A 23,725-nucleotide genomic window follows, 5' to 3' on the forward strand; every position below is an offset into this window, starting at 1 on the left:
AAATTACTCTACATCCCACTATTTGACACTAAAACTACCTTTATGATCCGCTCCATCTGGGTTTAAATGCATTCTTTTCTGGCACTCTGAGCAGCTCATTAGAAATCGTGTCACCGCTTCTCTCGGTAGGAAGGCATAGGTCTCCGAAATCTGAAATTAATAACAAAATATAGGTGTTAATATGTAAGCTGATTGAGCATGATTTAAGAGACCTGATCATCATATTTCCAAATAAGGCACATTATCTTTTAATGCCAGGAAGCACAATGAAAGCATGTTCTGCATACTATGTAGGATTTCAAGAAGCATCTCTCCAATCTATCTACTTAGCATCTAATGGCTACTAACAGTTGGTACTGAAAAAAAATCCCACTTATGTCAAAAGTGGGGGGTTGTTTTCTGTTTATAGTTCATTTCAAATTCCTTTCAACAAAAAGATTCATACATAACAGCTATCCCACTGTGGAATGGTATCAAAAAAAGTTGAGAGAAACCTTTTCTTAATAGCCAATGCCATAAAAAGAAAGTACTTGTCTTATGTGATCTATTTTTTTTTTTTTGCTGTAACAATACATAGACAGATATAGGACTTGATGTATTAGCAGCAAAGAAGGTTGCCTTACTATTTTAACTTTGTACTTGAATGTTTTGTGAAAATATTTTTCTAAAGCTTGTGGTTTTGTACTTTGAAATACCTATGTTATTTTTACTAATAGTTAAAGAATTTGTGAACCAGTTGATTTTAGAGACTGCTTTACCTGGCAATATTTTGAAACAACAGGTTTTAGTTGTTTCTTGATTTCAACAAAATCATTGTTTCTAACCACATACTCACAAGTAGGCACCAGAGGGATTTGTTTCTCTTTTGAGAGGGAGAGGAGGAAGAAGTTGTTACTGGTTTTAAAGATTGCATTCCACTCACCCCAAAGGATGTATCTGTCTTTACCGACATTTCGCCTTGCTGAAAAGGACCCGGAGGCTGGTGCCAAGCTGAAAATGAGATAGCAGCATACTCTCTGATCCCAGAAAAACTACATCTCATACTGGCTACTTTAACTGTAGAGCCAACAGATCAAGAAAAATTATTATCCCTCTCTACTCAGCGCTGGTAAGAAAGCAGCTGGAATAATGTGCCCAGGTTTCCCCTCAAAGTTCACATTCTTCTCCACACTTCAAGAAGGCTGCAAGAAGCAGGAGATGGCTCTGAGCCAGGCCATCATAGCAGCTGGAACCTAAAGGAAACTTTGAAGAAAGGTTGAGGGAGATAGATTCCTTTCATGTAGGTTATGAGGCCAAGAAAGATCTCATTTTAGCCCACTGCTGCCTGAAAGGGAGTTAAAAATCTGTAGAGAAAAACTCTTTATAGTGTATAACCAGGGAGAACAACAGAGGTGTCTTGGGACATTCAAACCAGACATCAGCAGAAAGTGTTACACTCCAGTGCACTGGAGCAGCTTTATCAGATGGGTGGAGTTTGATGAAAACATCCAAACTTGGGCGTTTTCAAGCTAATAAAAGGCAAATGCATGGCTTTTCTGTGATTCCTTAGATATGTTGATGTATATACACTGAACAGTGCAAGCGTTGTAATGAATCTCTAGCCTCTTTTTTCCCAACTATGGTGGCTATCTTACTATGGAGATAATCCTTAATGGAAGACCAAGGCCCAGCAAGAGAGACTAAGAGAGTGAGTTGTTAATCTGTTTGTACTCCCCTACTGTAAAACCTACAGCAGGATCTGATTGCCTGTCAAGCACTATGCTGAGATGCAAGTCTCAGCAGGAAGTGAAGAAGAATGGAGATGGTGTTTATGAAAGTGTGGCTACAGAAAGGACAAGATCACGATTTAACTAGAATTAAATGGGATTACATATTGTCCTAATCACTTCTGCCCCTAAAAAGGGAGCTAAGAGGAGGAAGAATGGTCACTTTTCCACTTGGCTTGTCACCTACTTAATCTATGTTGAATTTTACATTTCCTAAAACTCCATGGACCAAATTTATCAGTGGCAGAATTTTTGAAAATAGGTGGAGTTTAAATTAGTGTTTGTTGATGTGATGTGTGTCACGTCCATAAATAGAAATGATGCATTATAAAATGGGAATGCAAAATATACAAAATATACCATCATGTCTATAACATTGGGTTTAGGCTGTTTATTGTTATTGTTTTCTTATATAATGGAAATCTTATTGGGGAGGGAGAAGAGAATTAGTATTAAAGCAAATATTGTGATGAAAACTGGCAAAGATTTTTTCTGGGTCTGAAACACCTTTTCTGAAAATTAAGGCACTAAATGAAGCCACTTTTGAATGGGAGGTCCTACTAAAAATACATTTTTAGATTATTTTTTCCTGTTTTTTATACCCACAGAACAGATGCTTATTTACCTTTCCAAACATGAAAACACTGGTTATACTCATGCTTTATGGAAATTAAAAAAAGAACATAAAACCAGCTAGAATTCAGTATTGAAAAAATTGGAAAGTGCACATACACAGCAACCTCTCTCTTACAACATTTAACATGTTTAGCACTGTATTGAAATTAATGGAGCTTACCAATGGACTCATTAGTCCCCTGCATTCGATAGGAACGCTCCATTTATTCTAATCAAGCATCTCTGTCAAAATTCCAGTTCTGCTCAAACAAGATGAAATTCCTCCATGGAGAGAAAGTGAGCTAAGGCCTAGATTTGATAGGTCTGCTCCACTGACTAGAAGGGAACTGGGTTTTATAACTAAATTTGTCCATAGAGCAGATGCTCGTGTCTCCAACCTCCCACTGCAACACAGTTTTAAGGATGCCCTTCCCTAAATAACTCCAGATTTCACCAACTTCCTCCCCTGTTTATTTTATAATTTGAATCAATCACTGACATTCCTAGACTTCTGACTGTATAAATTTCCATAACACAACAGGAATCACATTAAAAGAGATACATAAGGAGCATAGCCCACAACATTCCTTTTTCTTGTTGCCTGAATACATAGAAAAGAAAGGTGTCTCCACTTCACTGCCAGGAAGCTGATGAATTCTCACTCCCCAACTGCACAATTTCACACCCCCAGCAGTGCAGACCCTTGTTTGCCTTTCATCTCTATTTTATAAGATGCAGACAGCCACTTGCTCTGGCCGAGCTCTGAACCAGCTGTAGCCAAGAAATGCTCAACCAAATTAGCACAAGGCTGAACATAAAATCCCATATTTCAGCTCTCTGTAGAGTTTACCAGGTTATGCACAAGACTGAACTGATGTAATTCATGGGGCTGGCTTGCATGTGAGTGTTTCAGAGAACAACCTGGAGGCCTATGACACCTTCTAAGTAATTACACAAAAATACCTGAGTGGTCTGATTTCATCAGGAAAAATTGTTTCTGTCCTTTACTCAATCCAAAAGAAGGAAGTAATGACTCAGCCCTTGCTGATGCTGTATCCTCTAACTGCCTTCACTGGCCCAGCTTCTAGCCCTCTTCTCAAGGCTATTAGCTAATAAAATATATAGCAAAAGAATATGCATTTATTGTAAATCCATGCAAAAAAAAAAAAAAGATTCAAAGATGAACATGCTTCTACATTTTAAGAAAAAATAGTCAGAAAAAAGAAGTGGGGGATATTGCCTTATTTACATTCATACTCTGACAAATCAGACTGTCATATTTTTGGCATGACTTCCAAGAAACTTCTAATGCACATGCCCCTTCCCATCAAAGACCAATGAGTGCTGATTTACCATATTGATAAAATTACTTGGATTGACTTTAAAAAATATTATAACTATACTTTTCTCAAATATATAAGCTCTAGAAATATCCCTATGGGATTCTTTACTCTTACTTGTGTTTTTATTGCACATAAGTACATCTTCTGCTGCTTGTAGAGATGTGTTATCTCATAACTGGATGTGTTCTGTATCATGGAGAAATCAGAAAAACAGCAGATTCTAGCAGGTTTGTGTTTAGATATTGCATACTAGGTATAGCTATTATAGCTATATGCCTTTTTACATTGTAAAGATATATGAAGAAGAAACAGAACTTCCAGAGCATTAAGCAAAAACCACAAAAATTACACAGGGTTTGTTTTAGCCTCAGAAATTATAAGATAAGAAGCAAGCATTTCCTAACAATACAGTCCATGCACATCTACATATATTTGGCTTTAACTCTGAATTGAGAGGAAAGTGAGTTGACTCCAGTGGTTTCAGAGTCAAAGCTTTTTATGATCTTACTTCACCATTAACAAAAAGTTTTTGGTATATTTTGACATATACGACTGCATCCAAAGCATCATGCAGCAGTGAAGGCCTGTCCAGGCTTCTTTACTGGATCCCATGAAGAGCACAACTAGCACAGAAAAGTAATCCACTACCTGAGCATGTAATCTGATTAACATTGGAGCTAAGCAAGGAATGTCCTAATTGTCTGTGAGAAGCCTATTTCATTCTGACTGCATCACTACAGGCAGGGAAAACAAGCAAAGTTTCCTTTTTGCTCTCCCATACTCAGATGATTTAAGTGCAGGATGTTGTGATGATGTAGCTTTCAGAGCTAAATTTTTGCTTGGAAATTTAACAAGTCCTAAACTGAAAGGCAGATTTTAGGACACATATGGCAGAGTAGGAAAGACAAGTGTGAGGAGAGGAGTGAAATTTTGCAAGTGAACCTATTAACCTCTAAAGAATTAACATGGAGGGTGTATGTGTAGTCTGGAAGATACAATGTGTCAGAATAGAGATTTTACATGTGTGCTTGTATTTTTTTTTTAATTAAGGAGGGTAAAGGGGGAAAGATGATCAAAAGAAGCCTCCAGGAGGAGGGAAAGAGAGAGAAAGATAGGGATAGAGGGAAGATGGTAATCTGTCCTGGGCCCACAGCCATCAAACCAGGTGGCAGAAATTGGTTTCTTGATGACAGGAGGGCAAGCCAGCCAAGGGAAGCCCTCTCCTTTCCTCAGCAAGAGGTCAGAATAGAGGGCTGACACAGGAAATCAGATCTAGCACTGCTGGGAGTTTTAGCAAGAGCTCGCTACCCCGCTACACTGTGGGAAATGCTGTTCCCTCATGTGCTAAACTTGCACTTCACAGCTCCCTTCCCTTCTCTCTCCATCTAGCAAAAACTGTTCTCTGTGAGGGAAGCAATGGGAAACACCTGCTAGTGGGACAATTGCCAGGACACTGAACACTCACCCCCTGAAAAGAATCAGGAACAAGCTCATAGAGTAAAAGTGCACGGGGCTTGGCTGTTTTGCCATGCATACAAGAATGGTGTGGATGCAAGAATTTAGGCATGCTAGGGCCCTGCACAAGTTCTTCTACTTCCCCAAGTACAAGGTCTGTCCTGTACAGAAACCAGCCAAGCCCCAAACCTACTTCAGCCCTGTTTGATCAGGAAGGAGATGATGTTATCTCACAGAGCAACCTGTCAAAAAAATATTCTCTGAGGAAAACACACTCAGTGTGATGCTCACAGGGGATTCACAGGCACATTCTTGTTTTGGGAGGGAAAAAGAGTAACCCCCTGTTTCTCAGTCTCAGCAAGGCTTTTCTTAGGCTGATAGGAGAGATGGGAAGCCACTCACAATCCTGATCCAAAATCAAGAAACATTTATAACTGAAACAGCTGGATGAGGCACAAGACCCCAGATATTACCCCACATCTTAAAGGCTCCTGTTAATGCCTCAGATGTTATACATTTATGTACTACCTATCTGATGAGAGCCTTGTCTCAGGCTGCTCTCCCTTGACACATTAGTATCTCCCCGTGTTTTACAAGCCTGCTTCTTCCAGCTCATCAGCCCAGTGGCTCTTTTTTCATTTATGGGTTGGGATTCTAATTAACCAACCCATTTCACCTGCTCAGACATGACAACCCTCACTCACAATTCAAGTTTCACTGCTGTAATATTTCAAGATTTTGCACAGAGACTCACAGACTCAACAGACAGATATAGTCCTTCATAGTTAAAAAATTCAAGTAGAATATCTACATTGAATTAAAGGTGCTTAAGGTAGCTATGAGACTTATGCACAGCTCTCAGCTAGAGGATGCACTTAGTTGTGGGAAAATGTGTCCAGATATAACACAGAGAAATGAGGAACCTTCTCAATTGTTTAAATTAATGAAAATCTATTGCCTTTTTTAAGGATATCAAAACAGAGTAAGGAAAGTCAAATCTATTCTGAAATATAGGGCCTAAATCATTTTGTCTGGCCTGACAGTACCAATAGCTGGGCATGAGAAGTAACACAGATGTTTTAGCTTGCCAGCCTCATCACAGACCATTTGCACTTCTTGAAAAGTGTAATAAGGCTATTTTTTCCTGGTTTGCACTGAATCACAGAGTTGTCCTGACAGCTTGAGCCTGTTGCATTATGCTGCTACTGTAGCCACAACTTTTCCCAGTTACTCCCACCTCTGATATACCCCTCAGCACTTGTATTTAAGTTGTAGACACAGATGAATAGTTTAAATCAAGAAATGTAGTTCTACAAAGGCACAGAAAGCCTGCTATGTACTTGTTACATGCCTTTCCCAAATACACCAGATGGATTCTTTTCCTGAACACTTCTCTCCCATGCGTCCCCATCCCAGTTTGATGCCACAGTTCTCCTTTCAGAGTGGGATGTCTATACAAAAATAACTCCCTGAGCACAGAGTGAAAAGCACCACCCCAAAGCAAAGAGTTCCTCTTAGACACTGAGCTGTGGCAGCACCTGCTAGCGGAGATACCCCCGCGAGATCCCCGTGCTTTCTCCTGACAACACTGCTGGCATCAGCATTTCACTCCACCTCCTGTGAGGCCCAGCAGAGCACCCAGGGGAATGCAGGACAAGCATGGACCTCTTTGGGCACCACTGCTTTCCCTTGCCCTGAGGAACATGCTCTTCTCACCTTCTGCATCTTCCGAGTCACCTGTGCCCCTGCTGAGCAAGCGACTTGGCCAGGCCTTGTGTCACATATCCTGCCTTTGTGAGGGAATTATCCCCCAGATCAAGATCCTCAATGTTTTCCCTGTTTGTAAACTTCCCTGGGAACTGGAAAAGTAGCTGAGATTAAAAGCACCACATTAATTATTCCTCTAGTCTGGCATACTTTGGATATGATTTAAAGTTCTTGGTTTCATTTTACATATATAAGCCATGTCTGGATTATTTGCTGGTATAGATCTACCTAAAGTTATACTGGCAAGGAACACAGTACATCAATCTTACCTTGTATACAAGTCAGGTACCCAAAATGAACACAAAACCTGCCAGTTAAGTAGGACACGCCTCCTGTTTTGCATATTTTCAAGGTTACTCTCCCACATCATACACACAGAGTTGATGCAATTCCCTTCTGGTCTTTTAGTGTGCAGAGGAGAGAATGGGACCTTATCCTAAACTTAAATATTGAAGGACAGATGCTTTCCTAATTTATCTAGAGGGTCTGTGCCAAAAATCCTAAAGTTTGAGCTTGGTACATTGCTGCCCCAATTAAAATGGAAAGGCTCTTTCCAGTACTCTGCTCTTTAAGAGGTCTCAAGTACCACATCCTATTTTTCTTCCTGCACAGTGCCAGTGTAGGAAGTTCCACACAAATCAATCAGTTGTAAAAATATCATGCATTTCCATGCAGTTAACATAAACAAGGCAGTGCAGATTCCCTAAATGAGTTTGTCAAGTGTTCTGAACACATTTTTAGGGAGACATTCTGATGTATTTTAGCACACCAGCACCCAGGGTGACTCTATCAAAAATTAAAAAGACTCTAACTATACCAAATTTGTTACTCCATGTAAATGCAGACAGTAGTTAATTAAGTCACCTTTGACAATTTCATTACCCTTCCAATCATTCTTGAGCATATTCAAAACTTTGAGTGGAGCAGGTTTACTATTGAAAACAAGACTCACACACATATAAGCAAATTAATTACCTAAAATCAATATGTTGCAATTCTCAAGGGCTGTGCCATTAATTTTTCAGAAATACTTAGGTACTGAAAATCCATGACAGTATTCATGAACTTCAGAAGTTCAGGAATTTCATACCAAACTTGTAGTGTTTTCTTTCCATAATTTCTCTGTTAAAAGGTTTTTTTAGGTTATCTAGTGAGAGAATGGAAGCACTGTGACTAGATCATGCCAGGGGTGAATTACAAATAGCAATTGTAGCAAAGAGTTTGTGAAGCACATCTCCTATAAAAGTTCTTCACTCAAACCATTTGGTGAATACTTATGTATGACAAATACATGCAGAGATCTCAGGGATGATTCACTTCTGACACGTGAATAAAGAAACGAGACTAAATTAATCTTGTTCCAGATTCACTTAATGAAATTAAACCCCGCCAAAGTACTTCAGTTTGATTTATAAAGCTTTTAAAGTAAAATGTTTTGGGAGACAGTTACCTGAGATATTACCTTATTCCTCCTTACAGTGCCACAGAGGAGGTAGATACTGCATGGCTTCCTGGAACAGACTGACACTATAGCTCTTAATTTTACTAAAGGCATTTTCATGGACAGGTCCAGTAAAGGAGCATGCCTTTCCCCAGAAGTTCTGGGGGTTTGATGCCTGTTTACTTAACCTAATTCTTATGTCAGAATAGATAGCAAGAATTGAATTTTTTTTCTTCTGGAGTCTTTTTTCCATTTTTTTAATCTATGGAAGCCTTTCAAAATTATATATGTGAATCTTCACTGGGAAAGGCAACTCAATGCCCTTGACAAATTAATATACAATTAAATGAATGCACAAATATTGCAGACTGACAAAAACTTACATTTTGGCACCCTTAAAGATGCAACAAGCTCATGTCTCAATTGCAATAAAAGTTGACAATAGATGAAACTACTGTGTAGGCTACTGAATCTGCACAAATAGTTCTTCTCACCAAAGATACACTAGTCTTTTATGCTATTCACAATAAACAAATTTCTTATCTGACCTGCAATCATGGGATTCTTACAGTAGTAAATATTATACTTGGCACACATTTGTGGGATGATGACTTGAAGTACTGTATTTACAGTTGGCAGCATTCCTTATAGCTGTATATTATTCTAAGAGATTTGTGACCTATATCTTTGAACAGCCTACTGAGGTAAAACAAAATAGTAAGAGAAAGGTCAATGGAAAATATCACTTTTCTAATGCTTTCTGAAAGAGAAAATGAAGTATCAAAATGGTTGAGGTGCCAGGTGAAGATTAATTTAGAGAGTTTGCGTTAGATCACCCTGAAATAACACTCCAAGCCCTACAAAAGCACACCCAGATAAAAGATGTCTTCATATGTCTATCTTAAGGTCAATACCTCTGGGAACAAATTATAAGAAATTTTGCCAAGAGCTTATCCCTCAACAAACCATCTGAAATGGCCTATAAATAAAATATCTGTGAAGGGATTCACAGATATAGAGAAAAGATTGCTATAAGGGTGAAAGAAACAGTAATGGAAAACCAGCCGTTTCTTACAGCCAAAATTGAATCAGAAAGCTGGAGCTTCCCCATATTCTGGTGACCTCTGATAAAAAACAGCTCACATAACCCCAGGCTGTTTTTAAGATGAAGAACTGTGTTCAGGGTGATAGGTCACCTCAGGGCCCTGTCCACAGCTCCCTGCCACCCACATCCCACTGGGACCAGGGGGAGAGGTGCCTTGGATGCCCTGCAGGTCAGTCAGGGGTATGTGATGGGACCTGGCTGGGCACCCCTGCCCTGCCACCCTGGGAGAGCCCCTGGTGCTTCAGCAACTGGAAACAGCTGGGCAGGTGGGTCAGGATCAACCTCTGAGTGTGCCTGTCATTATCACAGCCCTGCACATGGAAAGTTAGTCACCCAAATCCAGGCAAGACCATGAATTTTAAGCACCTTGGGAGAGTGCAGCAAATGTTTCATTAATCTCCATAGGACAGCAAAGCGTTATATTTGTGTCACTAATCACAAAAACCATTTATAGCTATTTTAGGACTATGATGCAATTAAAATTTTTAAAATACTACTTTCTCTCTACTCAGCCAGTTTATGCAAGAATGAGAGGTACCTCCTCAACACTTTCATTATTATACCTAGTAGTTTTCCAGCCCTTGGAATTTAGGACATGTACAAGTTTTCATACCATTAAATCATTAGGTATCACTTAGTCTGTGGCAATAACCTATAAGGCACCTTCATTTATATGCTGAAACACAGGAATCCATTTAGCCAAGTTGTGACAATACCTTCTAAGTCTGCTTTAACACTTCATCCATTTAATAGCAATTAATTAATACAGAGCTATTAGAAACCATTATAGAAATAGCAAATTCTCTTCTTGTACCAATGAGAGAATGTCTAGTGAAGTCAGTGCATATGGCCCTTATTATACAGCAAACGTGATTTCTAAACAATATGTTTTCATGCACTAATGAAAGATCTCTAAAACCAATTTGAGAGTGACAGTGTCAGTACTAATCTAGTCGGGAAAAAAACCCCACAAATCTCAAGCCATGTGACTAAACCCAAATAGCTCACATTTTTAGAGACTCATGCTCACTTTAAGCTGTTTTTTGTACTTACTGCTTTATAGGTTCTCTTTTGTCCAGCATGTTTTCTGATTTGTTCTCCATTGGGCCCAGTTTCAACATGCATGGAATAGATAATGTCAAAGAAATCTTCTACGACGGCCACCCGCCGTAAAGACAGCTTCTCATCTACACCTACTCCATCCTGAAAAGGAAAAAAAAAAAAGAAGAGAAAAAGTAAGGGAGACAAGATGAATAGACAAACTATGATAATCATGAGACACACTGTCCTTTTTTAGAAGTGAGTTAAAGACCCATTAATATCTGAAGATCACCCACCATGCAAATAACAGACGCAGTATTGTAGGAAAGCTGTGTGATCAGAAGGATCACCCCTGTAAGCAGCCCATTTTGCCAAACCAGGGCATTTGGCCTCTTGATAGGAAGTGATCTTCCACTCCAGTATTTAAAAAACCAAAACAAAAACTATCTGTGCTTCTTTCTCCAAACGCAGAAACACAATTCAAAGGCAGAAGCTGTCCCAAGAACACATGGCACAAAAATGCATTATGTGGTGGTTAGCAAGGATGCAACAGCTCTGTTATTCTCTCACCCCCCAGTAAATCTGTGCTGAGTATTTCATAAAGATGTTTAATAAAAGGTTTTAATTCAAAGAGCTGGTTGTAATTATAAATATGAAGGAAGTTGTTATAAACAATTTGCCCTTGCAAAAATTGCAAAGACATACTATATGAAGACATACTACATGAAGACGCACTACAATATGAGGAAAAGAAAGGGGTGTTTTAAATAGTTTCTACTTTTGCACACAGATGTCCAGTTGGAAGAAGTGGAAAAGTGAGAACACCTAGCATCTGATTTTCAAAAGTAATAGTGTCAGGGTAGCTAAAGACTTCTGAAAAGAAACAGTCCCCAACGTCTCTGAAATTAACCAGTGCAGTTCAGCTCCCACCTTTTTAACAGAACCATCCACATGAGGTTTTGTTGGTTTTACAGCTGCCTATGGACTCAGTTCTAATGAAGGAGCAGGAACCGGGACTCTCATTTTTCCAGAATAGACATCTATCAAGCAGGCTGCAGTTTTTAATACAACACCAGTATATGAAAAATAAAATAAGAATGACCAATTCACTTGTACTCCAACACTGTATTCAAATTTAGATCTTTGGAGGCAGCAGTATAATCTAACATTCACTGTGTATTTTAAGCAATAACAGTGTTCCAAACTGAATGTATTTTACTGCTCATTTAATTCATGCCACAACAAAACTGATTTACATGGGCACTTCTATGACAAAACACATGTAATTATGGATGCAGTGACCAAATAAAGACAAAGATGAGAAATTAAAAGATAATTCTGTATGACTCCCACTTGCTGTTCCTCAGATCACAACTTCTTGCTAACCCACTCCACTAAGTTTGCTGTATGTGGACAAATGTGATTCATTTTTCTCACTCCCCTTATTTTTATTCCAGCCCACCTAAATTTTCCATATATTTCAAAGGAAGAACCCAAATAATCCCAATGGCTCCAAAGAACCCCACAGGGTGATAGTGAGGAGCTCTGACACGTTCCTAGTAGCAAAGGAGAAAATGTCAATGCCTTTAGAGCGTAACCTTCTAAATGTGCATTATCCCAAGTGACAGTGGGTTATGAGGTGTTGATACACTACCAGACAGGCTATGCCCTCTCCTGCTCTAGTATGCCCAGCTTTCTTCAGAGAGGTCCCTGCCCAAAGCTACATGATCTATCCCACTGCATTCTTTATCCCCAGGAGACAGATGGACCTGGGCAGAACCCTGGCCCAAGTGCCATGAGAGGACTGCCACAGTTCTGATGGAAATGACTGTGTTGAGGATTGAGGGTGGAAGAACGTGAGAAATTTGCAGGGCAATCTCCACCACAGGTTAGAGCCTCAGATCTGCTGGGAACAGCTGCTCTGAGAAAGCTGCAAAGCTCCCAGCCCACGATCAGTCACTGACCACCAGCTCAAAAACTTTGTGGTGTTGTGACAGGTTTTGGTTTAAGCATCGTTAAGAATTTGCTTGGCACTATCCACCACCATTGCCTACTCTTTAAAAAAATTGCTTTAGAGATAGAGCCGACATCAAATTCAGATCTTTTCAGCTTTAATCTTTGGGGGAATTCACATGTGAGCGCTGTAGGGGAGCCCATCTTCAATCATTATTTTCTCACCACCCAAACAGCACAGTGGGATCCCTGATGATTTCAAACACTCTTATTATGACGACAGTGTTATCTCACACTGCTCTCCAAATACTCAGAAGTTTATAGTGTTGATTAACTGACAAAGATTTAATCTGTTTATTACTAATTAGTTTTATTTTATGAAATTTCCTACAAGGGAGCTCTCTTTTTTAATTAAAAAGAAATGCATTACAACAATATTAATTTAAAACCTGAGATGCCACCTCAGCAGAGCTGACACATGCAAACATTATGAATACATTTAAGAAGAAGCTCGGAAATGAAGCTCAGTTTGCTGCTTTTGGTGGCCATAGTGTGCAGTGCTCTCTCTAATGGTCCTCCTACGTCCCTCCCCAAACATGGACACCCAAAGGCTGGCAGGTATGAGCTGGGGGTGCTCTTGGAGGGATATTTCTCCATGTAGCTGACTAAATCAATAAGCATTGGTAGTACTTCTAAAAATACACAGAAGTAAAGTCTGCACAAATTGTCATGACTCCTAATTGAAGTGCTAGAAAATGAATACAAACTTTCCAAACTTTTTTCAATCAAAAAGGATAGGAAAGAAAAGGCTTAAACAGAGTAGAAACTGCTTCAGGGGGTGTAATTAAATATCTACATCTGCAACTTTATCTAGTGGAGCCTGGACATCACTGAGTTGGCTTCATCCTGCTTGGTGCTGTCTAAGACAATGAGGTAGACCTTGATTCAGAACATCTGCAGTGCTGCAGAAGGTGCCAAGGTGCTGTGAGGGACCTGCTCAGTTCATCCAGCAACACACAACACTGGGCAGAGCCATAGGCCTCAGCTGCAGAAGAAATGCACCAGATGAGTGATTTGAATAAGGTAGCTACTTACTGCCACTTTTGATATTCCATATTGACATCCCAATAGGTAAAAATTGTAAAACCTCAAATCTCCATTTAAACCATGAAGTCTCTGAAGTGGACACAGTTGTATCAGGCTTTCCTGCCATATGCCATTATTCTACACTTTTATCATGAAATTGCTATTTTATAAAGGCATTAATAAAGCAGCTCTGCTTTATAAGCTGACTTTGGGTAAAAATTTTCACAGTGCCTAAGGGGACAGGTTTTTAGCTTCAACTCAGGCCAAAAAAAAACTGAATGAGAGAATGCATCATAATGCTATTCCCATGACTGAAAGGCTATGAAATGTCCATAAGGGACAGGACAAGTAATAGGCTTAAACCACAGAATGGGAGATTTACGTCAGACATTTGGAAAAACTTACTATTGATGTGGAGTCAAGCTCAGTAACAGTTTGCCTGGGGAGGCTGTGGGATGTATATCATAGGAGGATTTTGAGACCAGGTTAGGCAAAAATCTGTCAGGGATACTATGAGTAAATCCTGTCTTGGGTAGACTAGATATTAATTGAGTTTCTTCTTGATAATTCTAGGAAGCTTAAATGCCACTTTCAAAGTGAGTTGGGCAGTAACAACTCTGGAATAGCAAGGAGGATATTTATAAATCACTGAGGTATTTTTAGGACTTTTATTCAGCATGCAAAGGGTCCAAGCCTCACTTTCAGAAATGACTTAGGAATGGAAGCCTCACTGAATGCTTTACTTCAAGCATTAAACTTAGACTGTCAAATATTTCAGGCCATTTCATCCCTCTCCTTTCAGCCATCACTGAGGTGTGCCATGCCCTGTTCTAAACCAGTTTTCTCAGATGCCTCTCTGGCCAGCAGTGTGACACACACTGACAAACTACATTCATCCTCATAGCTGCTGGAATGGTTTTAATCTCTATCAGTGAGATTTTACTTCATTTTACTCTTTGCATTACAGCTTTTCCTGTTTACTCTTGGTTTTATGTATATCCAGAGATTTTTCTGTGTTCTTAAGATACAAATAAAGAAATGTTTCCTTTCATTTTTAGCACTACAAAATCCATTTGTACTCTGAGATTAAAGTTGTTTCCTCAGGGTTGGTTCTTTTTTGCTATCTAGACAAAGAATGAGTTTCTGAACAGAAGTGAATTTTACAGAGAGTTGTGCACCTCCCAGAAAGTGCTAAGGATCCCTATGAACCAGGATGGCTGGGGAGACAGGCAGTCTCTTTTATTGAGGTTGAACCTACAGTGCTTGTCACAGTAAAGAAAGGAAGAAAGTTTGCCAGTAAAGCAAATAGATAAAACTCTTAAGGCAGCAAAAATATCTATTAAATGAAAGGTTGTCATTTTTATAGTTACTTTGCAGAGGAGAAAATAATTTAATACAAGCCTTTAAAATTAATGCCACTGAAACAAGAGTGCTTGTAATTCCTTGCTGCCCCATCTCCTGTTGAAATTTCTAGGAGGAAATAGGTCTCATAAAACATCCTCTTGCTTTGTGAATGAATATAACTATCAGCATCTTGACAGTGTTTGAAAAATATTCCTATAAAGGCATGATAGACAGAAATAGAAAATAAAAGGAAATTCTTCGTTGGTAGTTTTATAGAAAATGTTCAGGTCTATAAAAACCTCTGTTGTAAAAGCATCAAAGCCAGAAGCACCTACAAAACATTAGGAGTAGATGCAAATAACAATGCACCTAAATATTTCATTACATTATATAAATCACAGATAAATCTAAGACTGCTTTGAATGCAGAAATATGATGTGTAACAATTTTCTCATATAATCAGTTCAGAGAGCAACAGGGTTAAAGCTCATTTATGTCCCCACACCTCTGCTGACTCGTACCACATTTTGAATTTCCTCTGGATGAAAAAAAAGTCTGCTGACTGAAACACCATACTCTGAATAAACAAAAAGTTTTGCTCATAGCCCTATGCATTGTTAGTTCATGCATAATGAGCTCTTGACATGATTGTATGTAGATGTTTTACTCCCTCAGGTTTCAAGATATGAAAATTTTGTATGGAAAGTGGTAGGAGGAAGCAATGGTAGTTGATGAACCCTATATATCTGTCTGCAGAAATAATTCAAAACAAATTAACAAATTGAAAATCCCATTTTACATTATTTCCTTTATCTGCTTGTCCAGTAAAATAACTGCAAAATATATTGATATTTAAAATAGGGATGAGCATTTTATAATGCCTCTTACTCCCATAGAAATGAACAAATTACTTTAATCAGCCCATGTATTTGAACTCCCAGGTTATGAGTACATCCATTTGAATATCTGACTCATTCCTGTCAGCACAGTGAAAATCCACAAAAGAGCAAAAGTTACTAGTATTTGGTAGCTATTACTAAGTAGCCTAAAATAAATAAAATTGATCATTTCTATCCATTTCCAAATGGAAAATGTCTATAATAGCAAAAGGGTTATTTATTATTTTAAATTTACAGTTTCTGTTCCTCATTATATCATGTTTGAACAGCAAACCTCATTTTTTGCCAGCAGATGGAGACAGGAAAAATCAGAGTTATATTAAAACAGAAACACCAAAACCATTTCCAGCTGACAAGTTCTCCCTTTAGAAAAAACATACACTACAAGAACTAAAAAAATAAGCTAGGATATGGCAGCAATGAGTCAAACTAATTGCAGATATAGATCATGAAAACAAAGAGAATAAAGTGAAGTAAAATGGTAAATTAATTTACCCTTTGAGATGAGAGACTAAAACCAAACAACAGACACAGAGTTTTGGTGCATTATGAAAGCTGAAGGTGACAAAAAGTCCTCTTACTGGACTGGCTTGATAGGTGAGTTCAAAACAACCAATACACAAAATCAATACTGAGCAGAAGTCCCTTTCTCCTTTATCTCTTGAACTATTCCAGATGATGGGAAAACACCAAAGCCAAATCTCTGTCCATAAACAGTGAGGGGTGAATACTGGGTGTCATATAAGTCTAAAATATACCACCCAAAAGGGCAATCCTACTGAGTTGTTTCAGGTGAGGCCATCATCTGGTGTGGATCACTAGCTCCATTAAATTAAGCTCTATCAAGTAGAGGGAATGGGTTGTGAAACTCAACTTGCCAAATTGTGAAAGGAAGGTCTGTCACCTGCCTTTCCTTGCAGCATGGTAAAATAGGCCCAGAGATTATTTCACAATACACAAAATATTGTCAAGGGTACTTTCAGAGGTTCCTTTGGCATGAATAGGATAATATCCTAGCCAGTGGTCTCTGCAATAAATATTTCATGCTCTTTCCATATTAAAGGGCAAAAACTTTTCTTTCTCATCTTTCTTCAGAAGTGTATATGGATGGTAAGAGGCAGAAACTGATGCACAGGAAGTTCCACCTGAATATGAGGAAGAACTCGTGTGCAGTGACCATGCAATGGAGCAGACTGCCCAGAGAGGGTGTGGAGTCTCCCTCACTGGAGATACTCAAGAACTGTCTGGATGCAATCCTGTGCCATGTGCTTTAGGATGACCCTGCTTGAGCACAGAGGTTGGGCCAGATGGCCACAGTGGTCCCTCCCAACCTGACCCATTCTGTGAAAGGTAGATCTATCATCAGTGAGAGTGCAGAAAATATTTGAACTAAAACATGGAGTGCATGTACTGACTTTTGAGTCTCCTACCAAAAATAAGCATGGACATGGGAAACAAGAGATAATTTCAAAAAGATGTCTGCACTCAGAGCCTTGAAGGAATGGCAGGAAACCCTGTGGACAGCCAGAGTGCTGGTTGCAGTTCACTCTTCACATTTAAGAGTTGCTTCTTAACTGAGGTCTGAATACCTTTTTCCCTCAGCACCTGATTATTTTTTCCTTTGATGTTTAAACATTTACACAATCCTTCTGAACAAAAGCAGGTCAGAAGCTGGGTCACACTTCACTGTTTGTGAGGTTTGGTTAGCTTCAGGCTAACCAAACACCACGAGCTGGATCTCTATCAGCAAGCAGGTCACCGCAGGAGCAGCACATCTGTGAGCAAAGCACATGATGCCAAGGAGCTCATAAGAATTTCAGGATATCTCTAACCTGGACCTCTGCAATGGGCACAATTCTGGTCACAACCCAGTAGGTGCATGTCTATCAAATGCCAGTTTGCTTTCACTGAAAGGAATCTGTTTATATACTGAAAAAATATTACACTGTGAAACAAAGCCCAGCAAGCATGGTCAGGAGCTTTGTTCCAAAGACATACTCATTTTCCAAACTACAATGCCAATATAAATGCTGGCATACCTTCCTTAATAAGGCAACAAGATAGGATTATTCACACACTCATATTGTGATGAACATTATCCAACCTGATGAGAAAGATATGTGACTATCTAGCTCAGGGACACCACATGCCCTGGTGTAACTCAGGAGACCAGGAAGAAGCTGAACAAACACTTATTCTGAAACAGATCTTATTTGCCACATTAGCCCTTCTACAGGCCTCCCTCTCTAGTAAATTCCTGCCTACTTGGCCTGTTAAAACAACAGATGATGCTTTCATGATTATATGCAGTCTGATATCATCTGGCCTTTTTTCTTTTTCTTTTTTTTTTGACAGAGAAAGCAAAGTAATGCTCTATTCTGTCTACAAGAGTTTGTTGAGTTTGTGTATTTAGTACATGAAAAAGTAACCCAGGCACTACATGCATTATATTGAGTGAAATGTATGTGACAATTCCAATCGAACCAAAGCTAGAATTGCACAGAGAGAGAGAGGAAGGGCACATATAACACCTGCAAGTTGCATTTCAAATCTGAAAAATTATAATTTATAGTAATAATAACAATAAAAAAACAAAATCTGCAGATTTTAAAAGAAAGCAATTTCTTGAATTACATATTTTTATTAACATGAACTTAACTATAATTTACTTGTGAATTCCTAATTTTGAAAAATAGTCTCAAAAAAATTTTTGATCATAGGAAGTTTCAAAGAAGTTTTTTTTCTGAAGTTTATATTTTAAAAGAGAAGCAATAACTATTTCTTTTTTTTTGATAACCAGATTGTATTATTTCCTGTTCCCTGAAGGATACTGTCTCTTTTCTAATGGGTTAACATTCTATTAGAAAGAATTTAGTTTTGACATTGAAGTTGATTTTTTTTGAAAATATTCATGACAGGTCTGGAAATATCCAGCACACTTCACTTGCCTTCTTCAAAGTTTTAAGCAACTGAGAGCTGATAAACCTAGCTTGGACATCAAGGGTAACTGAACAGAGAGCCAAATCTAACTGAAGCTTTTTTGTTTAAGTTCACATTCATGACCAAAGTTTTAATGCAGGTATTCCTTCTTCATGACTCATTAAAGGATTCATCTAGGTATAAGGACTTTCTACCAGAATTTTCTGTAATACTATGAATTCTAAGAAATTGTAGATTAAAATAAAAAAGCTGTCAACATTTCAGTTCTACCATGAAATAAGATGAAAATGTGTGAAAATTCATCCCATTAAAGTAACATTTTATTCTTTTACTGAAAGTAAAACTGACCATAGAGGTAAGTATTAAGATAACTATAAGATTTCTCTTAAGACACTAAAAATATTTCAAAGATATTCTGAGGTTGGAGGTAATCTTTCTGTGTACAGATTTCTTCAGCTGCTGAAAAAACTGTAAACACACCATCAGACTAAGTAAAAAAATTGAAGGATAACAACTCACTGAAGCACAAGTGTCCACTAAGTGTATGAATACTGAAATGACATTGTCTTTTTCATGTCTTTCTACTCTTCATGCATTTTATCTGATAATTATATCTGCCAAGCTGTAAACAGTTGCTCCAGGACTTTTCCAGCAAAGACTGCAATGCCAAGCTAAATGCTTGGCAGGGGAGCTGCCTTTTCAATCTCACAGCTAATCTGGAAGGGTCAGCTACTCCTGGTGAGTGTTTTAAAGGGAAGGGACTTCAGCTCCCCACTCCAACAGCTCAGCACACTCTACAGCAATTTCCACGAAACTTTCTTTCCAAAAGTTAGTAGCAATTATAATATATACAAAACTTAGTTTCCTTTAGTCTCAAGATAGACAGTTCTTTGTATCTGCTGAGCATGAAAAGATTTGCTTTTCCTGAATAAGAATACAAGGATAAAGCAACTAATTCTCCTCAATTTTTTTTACTCTAGGGGATTTTAAAATGAATGGGTATGAATCCTACTGTGGGCCTGCTTAGGCTTGTATGTTCAGGGCTTTTTCCTAAATTATAAGATCAGGTATTGTCATCAGCTCAGAAAAAAGAAATGGACAAGCTACTAATTAAATGTTAACTCTTAACATTCCTGTCATGCTCCAAAAATGAGCAATCTCCCAATTATCATTTAAAGTGTGCTATACTTTACAGGTATTCAAGCACTAGGGGAATGCAATGTAGATCTATAATGCCACCTTTTTTCAGACTGATGAAATGCAACTACTGTACACCAAAAGTAACCTAACACTAAAGGGAAGATTAAATAATACGAACTCATTACCCCAAAGTGCTGCCTGTGAAATTATATATATTAAATATATATATTTTAAAATTATATTCCAAGTACTCATAAACCTCTGATGTAAGGGTGTTGGCAGAGGGAGCTTTTTTAATACATAATGTGAAATGCAAGTGCCAAGTGTTACATAGTGCAGTGAAGTGCCAAAAGCATACCACACCACAGATCAACCCTGCACAGTGACAAAAGGTCTAAATAAAATATTTTTTAAAAGCTTCAAAATCCTAGTTAATTGGTCCAATATTTCAAAAGTCAGGGAAAGAGGATGAATCAGAGGACTGCTGATGGGATATAGTGGTTTTGTGTCTAGGTCTCTGGCTGCAACTCTAGCAATGGTTTTTATCCCTAAAGTTGTTTCCTCCTCCTTTTACCTGCTGCCTATGGCAAGGAACAGCCTTGGGGTGGCAGGGAGATGAAACGTGCGACCTTATCTTTCCCATCCATGTTTCTGCAACAGCTGTTCCCTTGCTTATACAAAATGAGTTCATGGTCTCAGCACAGCTCCCAGAGGACAGCTGTCTCCATCACCAAAACCACTGCTACAACAGCCCATCAGGTGCCATTAATTGGTAACCTCATTAATGTCATCAGTAAAGGCACTGGGGATCAGATTTTAAGCTGCACTGGTGCTATACAGGCAGCTTAAGGTATGGAAAAGATCAGTGGCTTTGCATGCACAGCTTTGGTGCTGATACAGCCTAAGCACTGGCTCAGCAGCCCCACTTGCAAGGCCAAGTGCAGAATAATGACAACTGTCCCCAGCTGCAGTGGCAAAGGGGACAGAAGTCTCCAGGGCACCCATGTTCCACATGTGGCCTGGTTCTCTGACCACATTACCAACATACTTCCCACACTGGAAAAAAGCTGCTTGTTGCAGGGAGCAAAGAGGTACTTCCCAGACTAAACACTCCTAAAGCAAAAATTAACAGCCTCTAATGGAGATCCCTCTAGATTTCTGCAAGGACAAATGAGCAGATTATCAAGGGGCTCTCTGTAATTGCACAGGTAATGTTACCTGGCCAGGGACAGAAGGGACTCAGGGTCATATCAGCACAATCAGAATGCAGGGTCACTGACTTCAGCCTTCATGGGCTCTCAGCAGCAGCACAGTGCCAGCTGATGATGTACAAACATCAGCAAAGTAGGAACTGTAGGGGTTAGGGTCTGTTCTCAGATGTAGCAGCACAATAACAGAAAAAACAGGCAAAACATTGGTACACAATCTCTCTACCAGGTTTGAAACAAAAGTAGTAAATATAATGTCAGATATTGGCAATAAGTTTTTGGTGCAGCCATCAATGCCATGAGCCAAGTATCTAACCATGTTCTTCAAGAAGATTCTTCATGGAGCAGTATAAAATGTTTCCTTCCAAAAAGACAGGAAAAAAAACAAAAGTTTTTTCATTCTCCCTCAGACCTGAGGGAAGGCTTGTATCCTCAAAAATATCATCAAATTAAATTAATTGGCAAATAATGAATATTCCTTTTTTTTTTTTTAATTTTGTTACTATTTGTATGTGTGTGTGCACAGATCGGGTTTTATGAAATTACTTCAGCAGGCCTATGTGGGGCTCTTCAATAACTTATTTGTTGAGTTTTTCTTTAATTGAGTTACATTTCCCCAGCTCTATCACTTTTTTCACTCCTGCAACACTTTTCTCTCCTGGGTCATCTAGGCAACAACAAGTGCCAGATGCAAAAATCTTGTGTTTCTGTGAGGAAGCACTGTTGCAGATAGTCAGATTATTTATACCACTTTTTTTTCCTTTTCTCCTTCCTCCCTTCCTCAACCATAAACAAAGTCTACAGCATGAAGAGGCCAATCCTTGCCAGCAGAACCAAGTTTTGAAAAACACTGCTCCACCATATGTTCAGTCCTGACCAGCGTGATAGTTCGGAAGCTGACATTTGCAGATGGGGAGTTCATACCACCACTCAGCACAAACATGCTGCTACTGTACACTGAAGTCAATACTAGCCAGACTTTGCTTAGGAGAAATTTTCAACACTGATCTACAGTTTCACCTTGCCAACTAATTTTTGTTACACTGATGTAAATGAAATAGATAAAAAAAGAATCTCAGAGAAAAATGGTGGCACTGATTGAAAAAGGGAGTCCCTGTGAATCCTTTTGGTAATCTCCTCTAGAAGGAAAACTCTTCTGTATCAGATATTACATTGAAGCTGTTGCTCTAGTAGAAAACACTTGCTAATATTACATATGATGGACCTTCAGGCAAGCCCACTAAATTCTATTGGGCCTGTAGGGTCATGCACTACAAGGATACAATGACTTCAAATAGCCCCCTGAACTTCTTTGAAGACCCAGTTAACTCAGTTTTTCTCTGAACAAGATACATTAACCTTACAATAAGCACTGTATGAACCAAAGTCTTTCTTGCCTTTTCTGATGCCCTTCTTAAAGAATACTCTGCTTAAATGTTTGTGGGAGTAACACTGGTACTTCTACAGAAGCACTAAGATAAAATGCATTTTCCCTGCTACTTTTACTTTTTCTCCCCCTTGCTCCTCTCTCATTCCATTGGCAGCTCCTCATGCAGTCCAAACACTTTTTCCAGGGCTTAAACAGATTTATGGCTAGCAATTTCCACAGGGACTGTGTGAATGTTCTCTCAGGCATGCCCAGGCACCAACACTCACCAGAGGGCTGGAAATCAAAATCTGTGTCAGTTGTGCCACTGGCATTGAAATTCCATGAGTTCATGTTTGTTGTGTCCCTCATTCAGGCCTTTACTGTATAGCAGTGCCCTTCTTCAAAAGGCTGTATCTAAGGCCTCTGTGTGAATTTTCTTTAAAATGTTCTGCAGTCTTATATGTACATCTACCAATGATTATTAAATGGGAGAGTAAATGGAATCATTTTCCTTTATTATGTTGCTCTGAAACTGAAATGGACAGTGTCTGGACTGTAAATTCACAATAGAGAGAGGTTAGATGTTCAGTTATATTAATTTTACTCAGAACTTTTCCTGCATCAAATTTGGAGCATGCCTGAGCAGCAAACATTTCAAAACAATGGTAACTACAACACTGACTTTGAAAATTCTATTATATTGAGTAAATTCAGCCTCCTAATTTTTATAGATATTAGCTACCTAATTTGTTTTTAATGTAGGTAAGAGGTACATCCCACTTCTGATCACTAATGATGCTGCCCACCACCCCGATTATTTTTCTAACAGAATTAAGGAAACAGCCAAATAATAAAGAGGACCATTATTAGCCCAACAGTACTGCAAGAACTGGTGTTTTGAATGAGTGGGTAACCAGATTCGCCCAACAGGATGAAAGACAGGCAATCAGAGTATTTGCAAGTTGAAGATTCCCTATTAATGAGATGCTTGCAAATCTCTGCCTTAATCCAGGCATGCCCATGAATTTACTACCATATACTAAGCTTTGCATGCAAATATATATAAGATATGATATGATATGATATGATATGAGATATATGATATGATGTATAATATTAGTATACATATAGTACAGTTGATGAAAGAAAATAAAATATGTAGATGAAACAGTCTGCTCTGTCTAATAAAATTCACGCTTATTTTGTCATACCTACAATGGGTAATATGCAAACTATGCAAAGCTTTGTAATTA

General features: G+C 38.7%; 1 protein-coding gene across 3 annotated transcripts in view; it reads right to left on the reverse strand.

Moving 5' to 3' along the window:
• The window catches only part of NOL4 (nucleolar protein 4), a 187,822-nt gene that overhangs the window by 142,208 nt on the left and 21,889 nt on the right, over positions 1 to 23,725 (reverse strand). For all 3 annotated transcript variants that reach the window (XM_054514520.1, XM_036402971.2, XM_036402961.2), the window contains exons 2-3: positions 10,546 to 10,695; positions 39 to 150 (exon numbers count right to left, since the gene is read on the reverse strand). In XM_054514520.1, the coding sequence (XP_054370495.1) occupies positions 39 to 150; positions 10,546 to 10,695 (262 nt within the window). The remainder of the gene's footprint in view (positions 1 to 38; positions 151 to 10,545; positions 10,696 to 23,725) is intronic.

This window comes from Molothrus ater, chromosome 1, assembly GCF_012460135.2.
Source record: "Molothrus ater isolate BHLD 08-10-18 breed brown headed cowbird chromosome 1, BPBGC_Mater_1.1, whole genome shotgun sequence".
NCBI classification, from domain to species: domain Eukaryota; kingdom Metazoa; phylum Chordata; class Aves; order Passeriformes; family Icteridae; genus Molothrus; species Molothrus ater.